Source organism: Tauraco erythrolophus, chromosome 16, assembly GCF_009769465.1.
Source record: "Tauraco erythrolophus isolate bTauEry1 chromosome 16, bTauEry1.pri, whole genome shotgun sequence".
Classification (NCBI taxonomy): domain Eukaryota; kingdom Metazoa; phylum Chordata; class Aves; order Musophagiformes; family Musophagidae; genus Tauraco; species Tauraco erythrolophus.
Genome location: NC_141480.1, coordinates 17,360,850 through 17,382,407, shown reverse-complemented (window position 1 = coordinate 17,382,407; position 21,558 = coordinate 17,360,850). Strand labels below are relative to the sequence as shown.

The 21,558-nt window shown below is 37.3% G+C and overlaps 1 protein-coding gene across 1 annotated transcript in view; it reads right to left on the bottom strand.

Annotated features, from left to right (window-relative positions):
* Positions 1-748: 748 nt before the first annotated feature.
* DOCK2 (dedicator of cytokinesis 2) overlaps positions 749-21,558 on the bottom strand; it is a 194,581-nt gene continuing 173,771 nt past the window's right edge. The window contains 11 exon segments of the mRNA XM_086621891.1: positions 749-1,289; positions 2,688-2,833; positions 3,819-3,939; positions 5,406-5,586; positions 7,326-7,453; positions 9,655-9,792; positions 13,401-13,484; positions 14,740-14,916; positions 15,241-15,327; positions 16,845-16,929; positions 20,044-20,125. Of these exon segments, the coding sequence (XP_086478017.1) occupies positions 1,215-1,289; positions 2,688-2,833; positions 3,819-3,939; positions 5,406-5,586; positions 7,326-7,453; positions 9,655-9,792; positions 13,401-13,484; positions 14,740-14,916; positions 15,241-15,327; positions 16,845-16,929; positions 20,044-20,125 (1,304 nt within the window). The 3' untranslated portion in view covers positions 749-1,214.

The window sequence follows — 21,558 nt, the reverse complement described above, 5'->3', positions numbered from 1 at the left end:
CATGCTGAACATCGAAGTGTTTATAGAATTACTTAGGCTTAGAACAAACTGAACATGTCTTTCCACTGATTCAACCACTCAGCAAGGAATCATTTGAACCTCTTTGTCTTGCCCATATCCATATAAATGGCAACAAGGCCAGTATCTCCGGTCCACAACACTATCCACGGTAATATTTTATTTAATGAATACAAACCTATGCAGGTGTCTGAAACACAAAGGGATGAGTGAAGGAAATCAATTCTTCACCTTTTAGGAACCTTTATATTTGGATAAGACATTTGCCTTTAGAAAGAACTGACAGGTTGTAAAAAACCCGAGATGCTGACCTGCAGTGCTGTCTAGCTTCATGCCAATGAGGCGTCATCTTCCAACTCTACCTCGTAAGTTGGAGAAACACAGAAAATACATTTGGAAAGCAGAAGACTTGGACTTGCAGAATTCCACTCACTGTCAGTAAGAAACTATTACCTTATACACAATTCTATACAGAGATTTCAGGGAGAAAGGTTCAAGGCAAATAAAATATTTTTTTTAACATTTTATTGATGAACAGCAGAAAATGCAGGTTTTGTTTACCATACTGCTGGATATAGTATCAATTTGTACACGTGTAAATAACTTTTGCACGTTTTCAACATAATAGACGTTGTTCTGAAAATAACTCAGGCATATGGTGCCACAGTCATAGACATCACTCTGAGAAAGATCGAGGATATAGAGCAGTGTGGTGGGGGCAGCAGAGGGATCTAGGGACTGTTAATTCAGCTACAGCCACAGAGGAAATTGTCAGTGGCTATTTTGTGCTGAGCCATCTGTTGCCTTGACTACACTGCCAGGAACAGTTTAAAGATTGCTGGAGTGTGTCTATATAAGCTACACAAAACGATGACTTCTGTGCTCTTCGAAAAGAACAGGATCCAGCTTACATTATATAGTAATGCCCTTTTAATAAGTCTTTCTTCCCAGGAATGAGCTTTGTCACTAGGGAACACACAATGCCCTTTGTCTTGTACACCCAGGGGCTCACTAAACTTTGTTCCATATCCTGTAGCATTTTCTTCAAATGTTACTGCATAAATATTGTTGTTCATATTCTTTATTAGTCATCTATGTTATCAGTGCCTTTCTTTAGAGTAGGTGGTGCTCTAAAATAGGATATATAGGTATATACAATCAGTTTTGGTTAAGCAGTGGTCTTGTAACGGAATGTATTACAGATCTGTAGATGAAGATTTGAAATGATGCTCCACAGACTGCTTTCCATCTTCTAGAACTTTGGAAATGCGCTGCAAAAAAGGAGGAACAGAGTGCCATATGTTAAAATGACTACTGGATTGGAGTCAGTACTATGTATATTAATTACTAGCTTGTGGCCTTAAACTGTGGTTGGAGAAAAAAGACATTGACCAAATCCTGGATATTATGAATTAATTTCTCTACCCTGCAAAACCATAAACCTGTATTTAAACCTGTCCATACGATTCCAGTCATGCTGTGAAGCACTATACAAGTCAATTTTTAGTTTTATTCGGTCCTCTTTCAGACTTACAAAAAAGGATATTTTGTCCTCCTCATTTTATATGCTATTTAGGCTTATATATGAGTGGATGAGATCATGGTGAAAAGCTGTAACTCCTGGGTCTGAAAAGAACAAGTATGTGTAAATTGAATATAGGTGAAATCCTACAGACTTCAAATTAATCAGTTATTCTTTTCCTGCCAGAAAAATATGATTATGAACACATCTACATGCCATTTCCCTAAATCTTGCTCTGTGGTCCCTGATGGCACTACCTATATTTTTTAAAAGACTGCAGAAACCAATGGATGAAAATAAAACCTAGTCACCAGGAAAATTTTTCAAAAATTTTCTAAAAAAATAAATAATCAAACTTCGCTTTGAAAGATCACTAAAGAGCTGACATGTAAAATATTACGAGTGTCAGGGAACACTTATGCAGCATGCATATCAGTAGCTACCAGCTTCTGCATTAAATGTCACCCTCCCACTACCTGAAAAAATAGGAAAACTTTACAACTTTTGAATTTTAATGTCTGCACTGAATGTACTTTTTTTTTTTTTTTTGCTTTCAAACACTACATTAAATTCAATCTTGTGAAATTTCTACAGAAATCAGTGAAAGGTTTCCTCCTTTAAAGGAAGACGACCTGTTTTAAGCAACATTAATGACTCCAGCATAAGCCAATTTCTACTTTCAAATAAGCATCTCTGACCTCAGAAATTGACTCACACTGGGCATGTTCTGCCATATGTTATGCCTACCTCACTGTGATGCTAGTGCCAACTGCCCAACGTAATTAAATAGAACACGAATTATTTGCTGTCCTCTTTTGCTAACAAATGTTATATAAAGCAAATGAGAGAGAAGCAGTAGGTCAGATGAGACCTCTCGTGGTGCAGATGCAGAACTGCACATCCTTGTAAAAGTCTTAAAACACACACCAAGATGTACATCCACACTCCAGAAAGCACAGCCAGACGCAAATTTTTGCTTCCCCAATGAGATTCTACTCCTCTCTCTGATGAGAGAAGGGAAAAAAAAAAAAAAAAAAAAGAGTTTGACTTATGCTCTCACAGTATTTTAAATTGACTCAATTTTCAGAGCATAGAATTTTTGAGGAGGTAACACTTTCTTTTTTCCCCATAAACACACAGAACTTACCATTGTTTTAAATAACTGGTTAACTTTCTTTTTTTTGAAGGTTTTCTTGTCACCATCTGAGGTGGAAGGAAACACTGGATGACTCAACCTATGTGATGCAATTGTTTCATCAGGTGCCATGGATGGGCTGACGGACAGAGTTAATCCTTAGAATGAAACATATGGGTTGCACAAAACAAAACCGAAAAAGGAGAGTCAGAATGTAAGATAGCGCAGAATTCAAGATAATAAACTCCTGCAATTACTACAAAGAAATGAGACATTTTTAATCTAACTATATCCTCATAATACAAAAATAAGTAATGGTGAAGCACTGAGCTTCATTACAGCGAAACTGAACAGTGAACAAAATGAACTAATCTGGACAAAGAAGAAAAAAAATAGATAATGCATGAAAAAGAAGTGGGCCGTGACAGTCTGTTGGGTTGTGCTGAAGGTCTGTTACAGGTGTCTGGAAAGACAGGAACAATGAGAGGGACAGAGGAAGTGCAGGCTAGGAAACAGGCTGTGCTATGGAAGAAGCGGGGGGTGAAGGGTATTGATACAGGGCACATTCTCTCTATGCCCCTGGCCTAGAAATGAGTTCCACCTTCAGTTACACTTTCCCCTTCTCTACCATGCAACTGTCATTCTAGTGGGAAGTTATGTTATCCTGTTTCCCCCTCCTCGTGCTGCGAAGGAGGCTTACGAGATTCCCCTCTACCGCCAAAAGCAGAAGTTAAAACCCTACTACGAGGCGAACTTCGGGGAAATTCATCTGCCAAAGCAAAGGACAGAGCGTTTCTTCCTGTTTCAAACACTGCCCTCAGCTGCAGCGAGACCCTACAAGCAGAGATGATGAATAAACTTTGCCTCTTTCAAGGCAGGGGGAATGCCCACACTATTCAAGGAAATAAAATCTGGAGTTCCTGAAGTAGCACTGTTAGAATTTCCATGTTAGCATGAGGCAGCACAGTGTTACCAAGCAGTAGTAGCAGTCCAGCTCACTTGCACCCTACACACGTAAATTGTAATCTTTATATCAAAGGCACGGAGCTCCCTGCTGTGCTTGGAGCAAATCCCTTATTGCAATGTTTTCTTAACATAGCAAAAACGAAGTGCAGAACTCTTGTGTTACTGTAAGGAGCTTACCTGGGATAGTTGGCATAGAACGACTGACAGAACTCATCTGCTTGAGGACAGACGTTTTCTGAGGTGCCACCACATGCTCTGACAGGTTGGTGTCACTCATGAACTCGTATTTCCTTGACAGCTGTTTAATAAAGAAAAAAGCTGTTAATGATGAACTGAGATATGAGCAACAAAGATCTAAGCAAAATAATATTTTGTGAAAAGCATGAAAGAAAGTAATTAATAAACAAACTGTCATGCCTAATCCGAATTCTTTACGGAATTGTTTGCTGAATAAACAATAAGAGTAACTAGAAGCAGTAGAATTCGGTCCACATATAATATTATACACTATCTAAAAACATGTAACCGTTTTGCAGATGATTTGTAGTTAGATAAATACTTCTCATTCCACATTGAAAAAAAATTACTCTAAAAACCCAGCTAGAAGAGATTCTGTAATCTGGAAGTCTAGGATGGTATTCCTACCGTATCTTGGGAATAACACCATCAGCCAGCTCTGACTGTAATCTGCAACGTAAAAATGTTTTGAAAACTTTTCCTGTTGCATTAACACAGCCAGCTCAGCTGCTGTGATGCTTGTCACTACTCTTCTGAAACAAAAGAAAATCCTGTAACCCAACTTGCAGTGGGATTCCCACAGCTAGGTGTATGTGTTGTCCAGTTTAATCAAAAGACAATGATGCTGCTTGGTTTGTATATTAATGCTTCCCAGAGCATGACTGTACTTTGCATCTCTTTTGTATAAGGACATGTAGTGTAAGACAACAATAATCCTCCATAAGTTTCTCCTTGTTTCCCAAGAGAATCTGAGCTTTCTATTGAATTCACTTTGCCTTTGATGATTCCTCCAAAAATTTTTGATGAAATAACTTATGGTCTCTCCATGTAATTCAACAATCTGTTATTGCCTGACATTTTAATTTAGACAGGGCTTGTGTATCAAGAGGACATCTTGCCAATTTTATTATTTCTTTTTATACTAAAAGAAGAAAAGTCTCCTGAGAATTAAACTACAAAAAAAAAAAGGCACAATGTAAGTTATATAAGTCATTCTAATGATGTAGCAGAGCAATAAAAGCACTCAGATGATTTATGGAGCGAGAGATGCCAGCGCTTCCAAACTTCAGGCTGGCACCATTTAAGGAACACTGTTTGCAATCTTGCAATTTCCTACAGCTGCACGTTCCATACCAAGGTACAAATCATACAGGTCTCATCACTTCTGAAACAGCACTGACTGCAAGGAGCTGCCTCAAAATGTCAGCACAGTCAATTGCCTCTCCACAGGAAAGCCTCCCAATACAGTACTCCATTTCAAGCTAACCAAGCTTCAGAATTTGCAACTTCAGGGCTGGATTATCTGTCATCATAAGCAAGTAGGGATGTTCTGATTTTTCCATTGATTTGTTTCCTCCTCAGCATCTTGCAGGTCTCATTCGTGGCAGGGCAAATCGTCTCTGCATCCTGCACATTTCCCTTTATGAGAGCTAAAGTTCTACGTGATATATTTTTCTTTTCCTAAGCAAAGGAGTAACGTCCTCTTTTTTATGGGTTATAAAATACTACTCTAAATCAGTAACATACACATTTCATTTCAGAGATCGAAATATCAGGTGTCGTCTTCTCATCAGCAAACACCACACTGCTTCTTTTTGTTCTTTTTTTGGACCTTCTCATCTTTACTTCAGGGTGAGGATTAATTTGCAGAGCAGCCTCCTCTGATTCTGCTTTTACTGGCTTTGGTAGCACTACTTCCAGATCAAAGCTGCAGGAGCAAAAGAAGAAAGTACAAGTTGCTGAGTGAGATTTTAAAGGCCACTGGTATTCTGATGCCATTTCCCTGTGAAATATAAATGCAGATCATCCTTTCCTTCAACATTCTATGCAGCCTTGCAAACTGTTGGCAAAAAGTATATAACGTGCTTCAGCTGGCAACAAAAAAGATGCCTTTAGGAGGTATGATATCATCTTAAAATTTTGCATAGAATGTAAAATATTAATGAGTGCAAATTTCTTTTTAAAGATTTTTGCATTAGCTTAAGAACTCCTAAACTAGACAGAGTTAGAGATCATATGGCAAGTTTATGCACGATGATGGTGCTGATAGCAAGACATGTTATTTTAGTTGTTGAACACAGTGCAACAGAGTACTACTATTTATTCTCATGTTTTAAATACATCCTCCTATTCATTTCACCATATTGGACAACAATGTACATACCTAGTGACAAAGAAAAAAAAATCTCCTTCCTTTTCCTCTAATTTTCATAAAAATTGGACTATTTTTCATTTTAAAAAAACCACCCCAAATATGAAATTGGTGCTGGCTTTACTCCCTTCTCTGCAGATGTAATTAGCCTATTGAACATGGAGCTGAACTTATTTTACAAAAAAAAACTTTTAAAGCAAGTAGCATGGTGAATTTATTGACTTATGCTTCCTAGAAACAAATTAGTATCACAAGAATTAAAAGCAGGTGCATGATTCAGCTGCTTAAGTACAGTTGTCTGGTTCCACGGGAGACACGGGGCTGGCAGATACACCACAGTTCAGGTTTGTGTGCCAGGCCCTTCCTGCGCGGAACCTGCGGGGCAGGGGGAGCAGCTTTGGGCATCTCGGAACGTGTGATACCACACATCTTCGTTAGACAGCTCGAAAATTTAACTAAGTGATGTTAAACAATGAACTGGCAGTCAAACATGGAAGAATAGAGGGGTACCTTAAGAAGAAACACTTCCAAGTTAGGGCCATACATTTTTGGACTTTTTGCTGTTTAAAAGTTTTTACTACTATATATATCTTTTTTTTTACTACTCAAAAAGGAAGATCGGATGTTTAAAAAAAAAAAAAAATCACAATCAGCAGCTCAGCAAGATCAATTTTGTATGTGCCTTGTTCAGGAAAGAGTTCTATATGCCCAAAGGATAATTTATGAAGTGATCAAAACAATTTGTGGATGAAAAAGCGAATCAATATACCTATAACTGTTCTCTCAGACTTGGAAGTCTTTATGTTTCCCAGTGCTGCAGCTAAGAAAGCGTATTAAGCAAAGCATTTTACATTACTACAGGCTTTACTAAAACATTCCACCTCCTTACTTCTAAGTTTGTAACAGCTTTCCTCTTCCTCCAATTTTTACAAGCAAAAAGATGCAAATTAAGTTAAAAGCTGCATAAAGAGAAACTTGCAAAAACCCCAAATCTTTGTATTTTTTAAAATGTCACTTAAATTATAAAATATTTTTTTCCTGAAAATGAAATGCCACTTTTTTTCAGTGAGGCTTGAGTATATTTTGTCTATTAAGGTTGAAATACCGTAGCTTTAAGCCTGCAGGAAGTGATAGCTACAGTTAAAATTAATTTTGGCATAGTCTGAAAAGACTGCTAGTTGTCTTTACCCTTGACTGCCTTTTTTTTTTTTTTTTTTTCAGTTTTTTAGTTTCATCCCATAAAACTGTTCAAAAACCAGGAGTGAAAGAAAAATTGTATTGTGTTCATAACCAACCTTTCTGAAGCAATTTTGATTGGAGTACTGCAGTCTGAATTCATGGAACTCAGGGAAATAATTGATAACTGACGATAGGATCTCAGCATTGATCTTGGCCGTCCTACTCTCTTGTCATCAAATTCTGGCTACAGGATGGAAAAGAGAAACATTTTCTATCAAACAACTTTGTGTGAACCTCATTTCATCCCTTTTCGCTAGGTCTTGAAGATAGCACAGATGTTTGAACACTTGGTGTTCAAAGTTATTTGCTACCATCAATTCCTGTGATTGTTTCTTCTATCTGGATATGGTCTCAGACCTCAAACTCAACTATACAGTGAGTAGCTAAATAAACTACAATTTACACAATTATGTTTGAAAAAGGAATTAAAATAAACAGTGTCTGCTGATCTTATTTTCAACAGGCCCGGGGTATGCCATTAAAGTACTTGCTTTGGCAAATACATTTAGTTAGTCCTTGCTCCAAAACACTAATCCTGCTTCCTCTTCGATACCCCAGGTTCTGTCATCTTTTTTGATTATGTGTTTGCAAATGTTGGGCAGAATTAATATTTCCCTAAGAGCCAGAGAGGAAGAACAGAAGGATTCTCCAGGTCATACTGCATGCATATTGTACAAAGCCACATCTGCTGCACCATCTCTCTCTGCAAAGCATGAAGCTGGTATGTTCTGCAGTGGAAGGAGAAAAAGGAGATTTCCCTCCAAATCTTCTTGAAAAGATTTAGCTATCACAGTGGAAACATTCGTCTTAAAGCTGATGGTTATTGAGGCTTTGCAGGCTGGGTCAAAGTTAACTGAAACAACCTGACGTTTTCCTGGTACTCTTGTTAATAAGGTAGGGACAAGAATGACATTTCTTGGCTAATTCTCCAACTGTTTTCTTTCTTCAGGGGTGGCTTCTGGGATCTAAATTGTGGAGTGCAGTCAGCTCTTCTCTCATTTTCTGTTCGAGTTATTTCCTGGGATGAGCATGTCTGCCCCTAGTTACCTCATCACAGTGTCATGATATAGGGCAGGTTTTTGAGAATTTCCCAGTGTGTGCGTACCATAAACTACTTTTCCAGCCTAATTCAATTTCTATCCTATAAATGAGATACGAACAGCTTTTAAAAAACACTTCATATTAAAGCACAGGGGTTTGTTCTGATTATCCAGAAAATATTAAAAATGTATGCATAATTTCATATGCCGAATTCCAAAATACTTTCCTTCTGATGCCATTTCTCACCAAGACTCTGATATCTAGCAGAAGACTTGGAAACATTTGTCATTTCAGTAATTATTTTCAAGTGCTTTGAAGAGTTTACATGCAATGAGTTTACATGCTGCTCATCCTTCGAATGGCCAGAATCTTGCAAGGAAGCTGCCTAACTTTTTTTATTCGGTCCTTTTAATAAAAATGCTCAGGCAGGCCACCAGAGAGAATGAGACATGGTGAAACGGCAGTAATGCAATTCAAAAAGTACATTCTCTATTCTTGCAAAATTTTAAATAGGTTGCTTTTTTTAAAAAAACCCAAAACTGATCTGTAAGAGTGCTGAAGGGTTCAAGCATTAGGCAAGATAGCTAATTTGCGGTTTACAGCCTCTTTATTATTGCTAAGATGGTGGCGTGGAACTGAAAATAAGCAAAACATACTGAGATAAATATGTAGAATTTTCATCATATAGGTGTGTAACACAGCACAATATCAAAAATTTAGGTTAGAAACTTGCTACTTTTTCCCTGTAACAGAAGAAATAACTCTTCTAATAAAATCATCAGCACTGAAAACAACAACATAAAATAATTTCTGAAGCAACTGGTGTTTAATCCCCAAACCAGCCAACATCTTTCTTACTAGTCTGCACAAGCTCAAATAGAATTGTCTGGAGAGTTTGTGTTAGAAGCTGTCCTTCAATTCCCATACAGTTCAGTTTGGTCTCAACTAGTATTTATAGCATTATACACGTGATAGATTTTACTTCACAACACAGCTGGAAGTGGCTAGTGCAGGAAGACATCAATTGCAGATCAAAGCCCTGAACTACTAAGAAAAATTACAAAGATGACAACCATGAGAATTTGCTTTTACTTCCCTAATAAGGCAGAAAAGAATTGCAGTTTTAATAGACATAATAAAATACTCCTAATCTTCCAGAATGAGGAATATTTAATAGGTCAGAGAACTGAATCAACTCTTCGACTATAAAACTCAGGTCTTACTACCTTCAGATCACAAGAAAACCCACAAGCAACAGAAGTTTAATATGTGTTTTTGCTTAGAAGAACAAGAGGTGTCTTGAGTAAAAAGAAAGTGCAGGAGAGGTTAAAAGGAGAGCCATACCAGTTCTCTGGCTCCATATTGTTTTTCCACTTTGACTTTCAAGTGCTTGAAACATTCCTCCATACGGTCATGGAAAGGACGAAGATTATCAGAAACTCTTCTTTCATGAATTTTAATTCCAGCCCCAAGGAAAGGTATCTTGAAGAGGGGGGGAAAAAAAAGTGAGAATATTAAACTGGGCCTGACAACTCCTCTGACCTCATTTGAAGTATCTGCTAAGCCAACTGCAAAACTCTGATTGGCAGATTTGTCAGTTGATCTCAGCTTTCAGCAGCAACTACAAGACGGAAAGGGCTCTTGACAGATGAGCTTGCCCAGTAAAGTTTTGGAGAGTGTTGGCTGCCTCATAATGACTATTTTCTCTCCCACATGTTTTGATGTTAATCCCTTACGAGATTAACCAGACCATGTGAGAGTTAAAAAAAAATTCTTAAGACTACTAGACCACCTGCTTATGAAGGTGAGGATGAAAAAATACCCAAGTGGATTCCAGGCAGATGGTTTCACACTCTTCTCTTTCAAACGAAGGACTAAGTGACTGGAAAAGGTTTAAGTCAATCTACTAGGGGCATAATCATGTGATCACTTTGACAATTGCTGCAGCAGTTTAATATGTTAATGCCTGGTTAATGAAGGTGACTTCTTCCTTTCTCCTCGATTTTACTCTGCAGGCTTCCTCTGTACTCTCCACATCTCAAGAAAAAATAAGTAAGATAATGCTTCATTACCAAAATGAAGAACTCAAGCCATGAACAGAGGGAGCTTGCACTAACCAGTGTGACTTTGCTCAATTTTACCTCTTTTCTTTTTTGCTGCTCCTCTTTTAGACTGGGGTCAGTGACAAGTAACCAAAGGAGTTAAGAACTCGAATTCTTCCTACTAGAGTTGGAAGAAGGTACATAACAATAGTTTTTAAAAACTAGGGAGTGGAGAGGGAAAGCGTGGATAGTACTCCCTTAAAGGAGAACATCTGATTAAAAGGTTAGGAAAAGGTCTATCAATTCATTAAATACCTTTCTCCACTTCAATTTCTTAAAAAAAACCCAAAACAAACAAAAAAAAAACTTTCTCCTTTGTCAGAAGGAATGGCTTGCTTTCCAAATAAAACAAAATAAAACAAACCTTATAATAAAGCAAATACAATAGTAATAATACCTTTCTGACCCCTCTCCCTACAGCGCTCTCCTTTGCGAGTATGTCGCTACTATCGTCTCTGCTGTTATATTAGCGTAATAACACCCAGTTAAAAGCAAACAAAACAAATCTTATCTTCAAAGATAATGGACAGCACACTGTGACATGCGTTTATTTAACAATAAACGTATTCACACAGAGAAACTTTGCAGTGATTCTTTTCAAAACACAAAGACATTTCATTACTCTTCGGTTTCTGAAGATAGTGATTTACGAGGTTTTGCAACATACTTTTAGCTCCTCTTCTGCCAGTAACCTTTTCCAATTGCTTTACCATTGACTTGGAGCTATTTTGCATCATTGTTTGAGGCTTTCTTGTAAAATCCACCTAGGTTCCACGCTCCCCTTTTGTGTTCTGACCCTACAAATATTATTAATTTTGTATTTATCAGCCCCCCACATTAGCCTTGTATTTTACACAAGTTCTATTTCAATATCACTTTCAAAAGCATGGTATTAAAGCCCATCTATTACAGACAGATCTGTTTGTCCTCTTTAGAGAAATTTACAGGGACAGATATAAATTACCACTTTATTTCCTCATGCCAGATGGTATTATAGTCAAGTTATACCACTGCATCCACTGAGTGCTTCTGATGGTCAGAAAGCAACCATGTACAGAGCCTGTGGTGGACAATGATACGGGATAAAGCTATAAGGCTGGTGACTCGAACTAATAATCAAATTGAGATGAATCAAAGTGGAACAGGAAGAAACTTCAAAAACATTAAGAATATAGTAGGGAAAAAAAATCCATTAAAACTATTTGGAAGATTCATTTCAAGGGTGAGAAAGGAAGAAATGGTTAATTCTCACTGTTTCTCATCTACGAAACAAAGGTACTGTAGCCCTCTCACAGAGATGGCGCAAAATTAAATCAATGAGACAGAAATTTTTAGTGAGTATAGTACAAAGAGAGAGACATGGAACACGAAGAGAAGTATCTTGAGTCGTTCATTTCTGATAGTAAAATTCCAGATGAACTCACACGATTTCATAACATCCCTCTTGAACGGGAGATCACTATGTTACACCTCGATATAGCAACTACGATGCTCGTTCACGTACACAGCAAACCCTTTCTCACTTAAATCATCTACATTGCAGGGGAGTTAGTGGTTTCTTGAACTACCTAAGTGTAAAAATTTAAGTCTCTTCTCTCATAGTCATTCATTTTGCTATAAATTGATGGCAATAATTTCTGTTTGGACTAGATAATGCAAATAGAATTGGTAATTTCTAAGGTCATGTTTTTCTTCCCTCCTCTATCATAACAGATGCTTAGGTCAATTAAAACAGCCATTTTCCCTTGAATCTCAGAAAAAATAGAGTTTTTTCTGCTACCACCTCCTGTAGGTGCATTTTCCTTTTTGAAGACAAAAGGGTTCTGCAGGTTGGTTGGCTTATCATATGTACACTAAAAATAAAAAAAACAAATAACCTCGATGCTGCAAGTATAGGTAGAACATTCAGTTTTCAACTGGAGATACAGGTTAAAAATATTTCCTAATGGTCTTCCATGCTATTTGTCACACAGAAGACATGTAGCAGCAATCCTGAAGGGTCACTGAGCATGGAAATAACTCCTGTGAGCAACTAGCCTTCCATTCAGGTTTCTAATGCACCACTACCACCCCCCACTGCCCCAGCCCCCAAAAAACAACAATGAACACCCATCTCTAGGAAAGAGTTATTTCCCAAGAGAATTTCTGACATTTGCAAATGCTTGTTTTCCCATCAATTCATGACTTTTGTCATGCTTTCAGTTTTGACTCCAAGAATACAACCTGAGTTTGAAATCCTGGTCCATTAAACCATAAATGTAGCCCACTATTATGTGGCTTTTGATAAACCATTCCAAATGATGCGTTCTACAAAATACTGCTTTCCCTAGGATATAAGGAGATATATGGGCAATTCCTCTGATTTTGGTAGCATTTAATCTAATTTTTAAGAGACACTACAACGATGATACTCCTCAGGAAATAAGTTGTGGTTTTTGTAATTAAGCCATTTCTCTAGTTTAGGCACAGACTTTAAAAAACAGGAAGGACAGGATCACTTAGATCTCCAAGAATGTTTTGTCAAGCACATGCCACATCAGAGAGTAAGGAATTATTGCTATGCTTAGTGGGTCAGTAATGGAATGCATGCTTCCTGTTAGGCACCTTAAAATCAAAGGAGTTGAAGTTCTTTTTCCTACTTAAGGGAAACATCTAAATAGGATAATAAATAGATAGTCCTTTTACAACTACACATACTCTGAAAGAGAAGGTTTAGAGCAGCCTGGGAATATTTTACTGTAAGTCTCCTTTCAAAAAAATACTATGAATTCATCACAGAACTGGACAGGAAGTTTGCAACAAGAATCTTCTCGTTCTTCTACCTCTCCCTCCTTTGGGGAAACAGTAAAAAAAAAAACATCACAAAAAAACCCTAGCAAAAATGACACAATCGTTTAATGCTATGTTCTCCTGCTAGAAAGGAAGAGAAAAGCAGAGAAAAGCAATAGCTGATGAAGTCTCAGATGTCTGCAGTCAGTAAGACTTTACCTGCCAAGCAATTAGATCTTTGAGTCTATTCAGCTTTTCTTGATCCTCTGGATGGTCTCTGATATATTCTTCTGTGAAGAAAGCCTTAGACAAAAAAAAAAACAAAAAAAAGTAATTCAGTCTATCATTTTATAGTCTATCTATTTACTCCAGATAGTGACCATAATATTGGTTATCAAACAATATGCTCCTTAACCAGATGCTGCTAGTGATAATTTCTTGTCTCAGTTGAGAACTGGGGGTGCTCTTTTTTGTTAAAAGGTATACAGTTCTTATCCAACACTTCTGAGTTTGAAACCCTTACTACGAAACTCAATTATTGTTTGGTTTTTTTTAAGCCTGCACTGAAACTAAAAAGGCACAAATTTGGTGTATCAGGATTCACATTGATAAATGATCATTTTGTTGAAGGTCCCTACTTACTGACATCAGCCAGTGTTACACAATAAAGGGAACCCTTTGGTGGAAAAGGAGAGCCAGACATTGCACACACACACCGCCTTCTGCTGCCCAAAGACTTTCATCCCCAGGTACAAAAGAAGAATGCAGCTAATTGTCCATGACTGCCAAACATCTAAACAAATGATACTTTAGGGCTAACACGGCATAATCCACACTCCTCCAGCATATGTCACGCTTAGCACACACAATTTATGTGTGTACACACACACGCACACACACATATACACAGCATCTTTTCAGCACTACCTGGGTCTATCCGGCATGCTGAGCCTCCTGAGCAGAGCACGCTTTTCATCAGGAAATGGCAGGCAGAAATAAGAGACGTCTACAGCTGTGGGGTAACCCCACATTCATTTTTTGTCCAAAACTTGAATAGTTTAAAATTTAAATTTACATGAGTTTTTCTCATTCCTGCCTTCACAAGGTGGCCTTGGGGACAAATTTTCAGTTTTTATTTGCATTCCCATTTTTTAACAACACAACCTGCTATGCAGAATGGCTGCGGTTGCTGAGAAAACCTGATGATGGTTCAATTGACAACCCACATCTACATACTCCAGACCTACTGTAGGATGAACTTGACTCATTTATTCCAGACTAAACCTTTCCATGCCGAGAGCCTGTTTCTTTACAAAAGGGGTATCTCGTCTCACACGTATACGGAAACCCTCACAACTGCCATTAATACTGAGCTTCAGTTGCTCCAGTTTGCCAGTTTCTGCCTTCGCAGACGGATGTGATCAGGATATCAGGATCTCTCAATCAGCAGAGTTATGACTTTCAGATTCCCAGCCCACATTCCACTGCCACTAAGAGCAAAAGGCTGTAGGAGGATTATATCTGAATACGCTCTTTGTATTGACTTAAAAGCTCTTACCTTCTCATATTTAGCAAAGCCACCCATAACAGCTGGATCAACAATTCCATTCAGAAGCATAGACAGTGGATTAATAGGAAGGTTCTCATCACTCTGGTATTGGTTAATCATCATCAAAATTTTTTCATTTGTCATGGACATAGTCTCAATGGCATTCTCTAAAGGACTGATTGTAGTCTACAAAGAAACAAAAGGCTTCTAAGGTTTAGAAAGAGATAAAAAGGTCGTCTTGGTTTTATAAAACTTCACATATATGAACAACATTCTTACAATTCAGCAAACCAACACAGATTTGTCAATTCTTTTAGGACTTGGTCCTGAAGCTGTAAGTCATATGTAATAGATATTGATCCCAGCAGTAGAAAGATAAAACATAAGTAGTAACAGTTTTGTATGTATAAAAATAAGTAAATAACATTAACTTTGTGTGATAAACTTGCAGACTATTTTGTACATGAGGGTACATGACATTTGACAGGTTTTTAGCATGTTAATACACACCTGTGACATGGAGACAACCTCAAACCATCGTAAAATTCCAGGAAGTTTGTATGCTGTAACAAATGATGTTCTCTCAATCCACATAGACTGTTAAAAAAAGATAGCAGGGAGAAAATGATACGTCAGGATTTAAACTTTAATCTTTTCTGCCTTCTGAAATGTCGGAATGAAAAGAAAGTGGATGGAAAACATAGGCACATTTTTGCATAAAAACACACTGCAAAATGAATGTAGTGCAGCAATTGGCACAAATTATTTTTCTGATTTCAGGTTAGGTCATGCTCAGGCACTAAGACTACACAAAGCAGAGGAAGATGAAAATGACCCTTGAATCTTTCAGCATCTATTCCTATTTTTGCCATTACAGATGGAATGACTGTGACGAAATGACCTACTCTCACCTCTACCTAGATTACACTTCCTCCCTCCACTTCTGAAATGTATTTCTGCAATTAAAAGCAGTAAGAGCCCTATGACAACTTGCCAGCTTTCTTACTTTTTTTTTCCTTTCATTTTGCTCTTCTGAACAAGACCAGCTGTTGGCATTTTAAAATGCCACTTGTTCATTTACCTTACTGCTCCTTATTTTACCAGTACTGGCTCATCCAAATGCCAGTACTGAGAAACACAACAATGAATGCAATGAATGCATACTCCAACTATTCCAATTTCCACCTATCTGAACTAAGTATACATAGTATCTATTGTCATCAGCAATGAAAACATTAAGGGTTCAATTTTTGTCAAACCATTTCAAGGGATCTTCATAAGTCGTTTCAAAACCCTCTAGTTTACAAAGGAATTGTCATGAGTCTTGATAATGCAGTGCAAAGCTGGAATATCAGGGTAGAGTTTGCATCTGAATATTTAATTTAACAGCAAGTAAGCAGCTCCTTACATGAAACCTGTTGACACTACTGATCAGCATGCACACAACTGAAATTGTACATTTTTAAAATAAAGTGCTTTTCCCATCAGTTTCCCAAGAGCAAAGCTTTAGCCATAAAGATTGGATGGTATGGTTTTCACAACAAATAGAAAATATCTGCTATCTGTAAAATTAAAATACAGAAACTTACCACATTTTTATGCATGACACAAAAATAATTTATGGTGTTGTGGATTTCCTAGAATATTTGAACAACAAAGACTACTTCTCAGCATTATGTATGAGAATAAAAACTATACAGGTAGTACTCTGGTCTGCCGAGATTTCGCAGGAGCAACGAAAGCAGACAACACACGCCTCTCCTTGCCAAGCTGGCAGCTGACAACAGTGTGGGAAACTACAAAAGGCAAACCATTTGGTATTTGTTTACATGTCATTTTGTTTCATAATGGAAATCTGTACCAGAAAATGTGGTACAAATGTGTTGGATGTACTTAACTACATACTGTTTGCTTGCAAATGAAACAGTGATGTGTCACTAAGTAAGTACACAGGAGTGGTGCCAAAATACAGAAATCTTGCATTTATTTTTTTGAACCAGATCCTAAAGTTACAGTGTCTGCAATGCTTGATCTGAGACTAAGAAAGGATCTAGATCGACATTCAGTCACAGCCACCAGAGCTGCAGCCATCACCCTGTCATTCATTTACTTACGGCAAATTCATTTTCAGGGTCAACAGATCCTTTTCGGACTGGTCTTGAATAGTGGAACCGATGCACATTGTTGGACTTATAAAAACTGAAAAATTTTAAAAAATCTATTAATTAAAAAAGACTTGTAAAATACAGAATTCAGAAATTTACGGATCTTGTCATCACAGTGAAATATTTAATTTTGAGTCAGTTGAGTTTTTATTTAAAAGCAAATTTACTGCTCAAAAAAAAAAGCACTGAAAAGTCAGGATACAACTACTTTATCTACAAATCGGGGTCAACACACAGTATTTTACAAGTATTAAGCTTCAGCTTGTGACTGGGTGTAATTTCCAGGTATAAAATTTCGAGAACTTCCAGATTAATGTTAAAATCTACAGAAGATGGTCTAGAAGACTTTTACTTTCCTGTATTCTTGCTGTAGCATGCACACTGCTTGCCTGCTTCATAACAGCATACAAAAGGAGTATATTTTCTTAAAAATAACTGACTGAACAGAGAGGATATATTCACATGGACTGAAATACACGTTTTTTCATCACATGCCAGATCAGTTTAATCACGTCTAACAATTCTGCTGACAAAGCACAACAATAGTTATTCGATAAAGTAAACATTTGAAGCCATTAATAACAATTTCTTGTGATGGATAAGAAAATAAATGTAAACACCATCAACATAAAGAAATGTATTGCAAATTCATGTTATGGCCTATTCTATTTGCCTAATGAATCATTCTCAATCACTGCGAGCACATATTGCCACTACTCGGAACCACTCAGCTTTTAGCACTGGCTAATGTGAAAGAACAGAGATTGCACACTTTTGCCCAAGTATTTTGCAGTCCACAGAAAAATCTCTCCTTTTGGTTTTTAATTTTTGTTTTAAAGATGAATTAAAATGAAAGCCATGTTAAGTAAAAGTTAATTTTGCAGAGAAAAAAAAATCTCAGAAATATCATACAGCAAAACCAAGCCATGTTTTGGAAGCCTAGAGAGACAAATAAATGGAGAGATCACAAACAGTTGAGCTAAGCAAACTCCTGGCATGTTAGTTCATAGGAACCTACGATTTCTGAGCCAAACTACTAAGATTATCTTCACCAATAAAGAAAAGAAAGTGGAAAATACTGCCATACTGAGTCAGATCACTTTATACAGTTCCTTCTGAAAGGACAGATTATTTTGAACCTCTTTGACAGAATAAATGTATTGCCATCAGCTAATACAACTAACATTTAAATGTCCAATGAAGTACCCTTAGAAAAATAAATCTTCAAGACCAGATGAAATCAGCAGTTAGGCTGAATTCTGCAGCTGAGATGAACAATTACGACATCTCCCTTATGACAAGAGATTGTACTTTATGTGGAGCACTTTGCTAAATAAAACTGTTACAAGTTCAAAACGTGGCTGGAAATACACTGAAATCTAGTCAAATAGGACCATATTTATAAGCTGTCTTTCAGTTACTGATTTTAAAATGAATTCAAGTTGAAATTGGGACCACAGTTCTTTTTTTTTATTATTTTGTTTAATCTTGTAGTACAAGACCTGTGCTTGTATCTGTTTTATTTATTTTGGTGTAAGTGGGGAGGTGATTCTTATTTTTCCACTCTGAATCAATTTGCAGTTTCAGTAAAGATTTCCTAGAGAAGTCTGCAGACTAAGGTGACATCTAGTTTAAATCCAGCTGTGGAAGTTCGGAATTAACTCATCTCAGCCGAAAAAAAGAAGCCTTCTATCTTCAGTCTCTTCTTGGAAAGGCGTAATACAAGTGTTGTTACAGGGTTTCGTCTGAGTTTTTGTTTAAGTGCGGAGGCATTGCAAAGCCTCTCTTGCAGTAAAAACGCAGGTGTCTCAGTCTACTGGGAGAAACTTTAGTGTAAGATGCCTGTTTCAACCAGTCTGAATTACGGAGATACAGTCACACCGTGTGCTTCCACCACGCACTGACAAGAAGAGGGAGAAAATATGTCCTGCCTTAACTGATGGCGCTTGTACTTTTTGCTGTTCTTAAGTTACAACCTATCAAATACTATCTTGAAATTTTTCATTCAGGTGTTAGTGATAAGCAACAGCCTTTATTGATCATGTTTACAACCTTACAAATCACAGAATGGTTTGGGTTGGAAAGGACCTTTAATGATCATCTAGTTCCAACCCCCCTGCCATGGGCAGGGACACCCTCCACTACACCAGGTTGCTCAAAGCCCCATCCAACCTGGCCTTGAACACTGCCAGGGATGGGGCAGCCACAACTTCTCTGGGCCATCTGTGCATCACCACCCTCATAGTAAAGAATTTCTTCCTTATATCCAATCTAAATCTACCCCCTATCAGTTTAAAGCCATTTCCCCTCATCCTGTCACTACAGGCCTTGGTAAAAAGTCTCTCTCCATCTTTCTTACAATCTCCCTTTATATATTGATGGATTTGGAGTCAAAATTCTCACAAGCCTGAAGTCAGCCAATATTCCAGTAGGTACTTTATGCAGTTTTGGCATCAGCTATTAGAATGAACCACCACTTTTCACATATGTAGTCAGAACACTTAATTCATAGATTCATAGATTTCTAAGTTGGAAAAGACCTTAGAGATCATCGAGTCCAACCGTCCCTAGTCCCCATTAAACCATATCGCTAAGTAGATCATCCACCCTATTCTTAAACACATCCAGGGATGGAATTAAGAGCATGTATTAAGTTTAACCTGTTCTACATTGGGTTAGGAGTTTGGAAATGTCTGTTCTCAAAATACTTTCGATAATTCATTTCCTTTACAAAATCTGGACCATAGTGTCAATGGAAACCGTTTTGCCACTATGTGTTTTGCACTTGGCAAGAATTCCTAACAGGATTCTATTGTACAAAAGCCTTCAACTCAACCATTCTCACACTGTCAGTGATCTCCAAGACCACTCTCTCCATGACTTGTCTAAGAAGTTCTGTTGAACACGTGAACTTGAACCCAAAGCATGGATTCCACCCCTCCCCACCCTGTAACCATGTGCCATTCCTTAAGTGGTAGCGTGGCAGGTGCTCTTTCATGAAACTCCTAGGGAATACATAAGTCAGTAAACTAAGACAATGAAAGCTCTAAGATTCATTGGCAAATGACTCAGTTTACAAAATAATGGTTGTTGATTTAGGAATATGGGCTGACTTTCATCACATTATCTAATACAGAAACTCACTCACTTTATGATTTGATCAGGTACTGCCTTATTTTTGAATCTAGGTTGCTCCTCCAGGACTGGCTGCACTGTAAAACACTGGATATCTGAAATTGTGAAAGTTAAGGGCATAGTTATTAACCATCAGTATGAAATACTGTGTAGGCTGCAGGAGAAATAAAAAAATAAAAAAAAAAAAGAACGAAAAAGAAATCAATAAAAGAGACACTTCTTGACGAAAAACGTGCAAGGTTCGGGGTTTCATTTGTGGATCTTTCTTGGCCAAAAAAGGAAAAATCTGCCAGTAGTAAACAGTGAATATATATTAATATTAATTTTGAATTGTATATTTTTATTATTTATTAAGCTTGAATATCTGTAGTTGAATTTATCATACTGAATCATTCATTAAATTTTAAAGCCAAACCAACTTAAAAATACATCAACAACATCTGACATGAACAGTTTTTACTATTTAGCTTTAGGCATGCATAACATCATGGTGTTTAGCACTTCATCTTTGAAACCTGTAACTGAGCAGCCCTTTTACCTGAAATTTCCTTTTTTTATTGATTTATTGTTATCTTTTAATTTGAATACTGTATTTGGAAGTAAATATATATTCTTAGATACTTCAGAATATTTGAAACTCATGCCCTCTGCTTAGATTCTGTAGCCTTTTTCTTAAGTAGTGCATCTCTTGTCAGTTGCAAATAGACTTCAGCAAATTCTACTTGAAGAAAGGACTGAAGCATATGATCTCAAAAAAAAATAAGTTAAGACATATGACAGACTTACAAGAGCTTGTCTCTCAAGCTTAATGCACTAGTTTAGACAAGCCTGTCTGCTTCAGTCCCAACAGTCTGTAAAGAAAGACGCGTTCCTTTTGTCCTCCAGCAGGTTCCACTAGAATAGACTCAAGTGAAGTTTTACAGTATTACTCTGAAAATTAATAAAGGAAAATCAACACTTGAAAAAAACGCCTGATACAATGAGGTCACCTCGTATCTGCTCAGCCAGTAACAACTTACATCAGAACATTAAGAAAAAGGTAACGCACGCGAGCAACTGTTAGAGCACTTCTTTCTAAACAAGAATAATTTACAGCATTCTAAAAGGTTGTTAACGATGTTTGTGAGTTAACTTCCCTAGGAACATTTCTGAGAGTGACATAAGGCATATTTATGTTGCCAAGAAACACAGGTGATATCCAAATGCAGTGCTAGTCAGAACCGTGTTCAAGGAAGAATTTCATATCAAGACACAACAGCCAGGAATGTGAGGGAAAAGACAATTTGCTGCTTTTAACTCAGCCAATTCAAGGGTTCATCACTGGGTTTGCCATTTGAAGAAAATAAAGATAAATCACGTATAAACTCAGATGCATTTTCTCCACGGAAAGGATTACAAGCACTGGAACAGGCTGTCCAGAGAACTGGTTGAGTCACCATCCCTGGAGGTATTCAAAAGACGTGTAGATGTGGTGCAGAGGGACATGGTTTAGTGGTGGACTTGCCAGCGTTAGATTTATGGTTGGTCT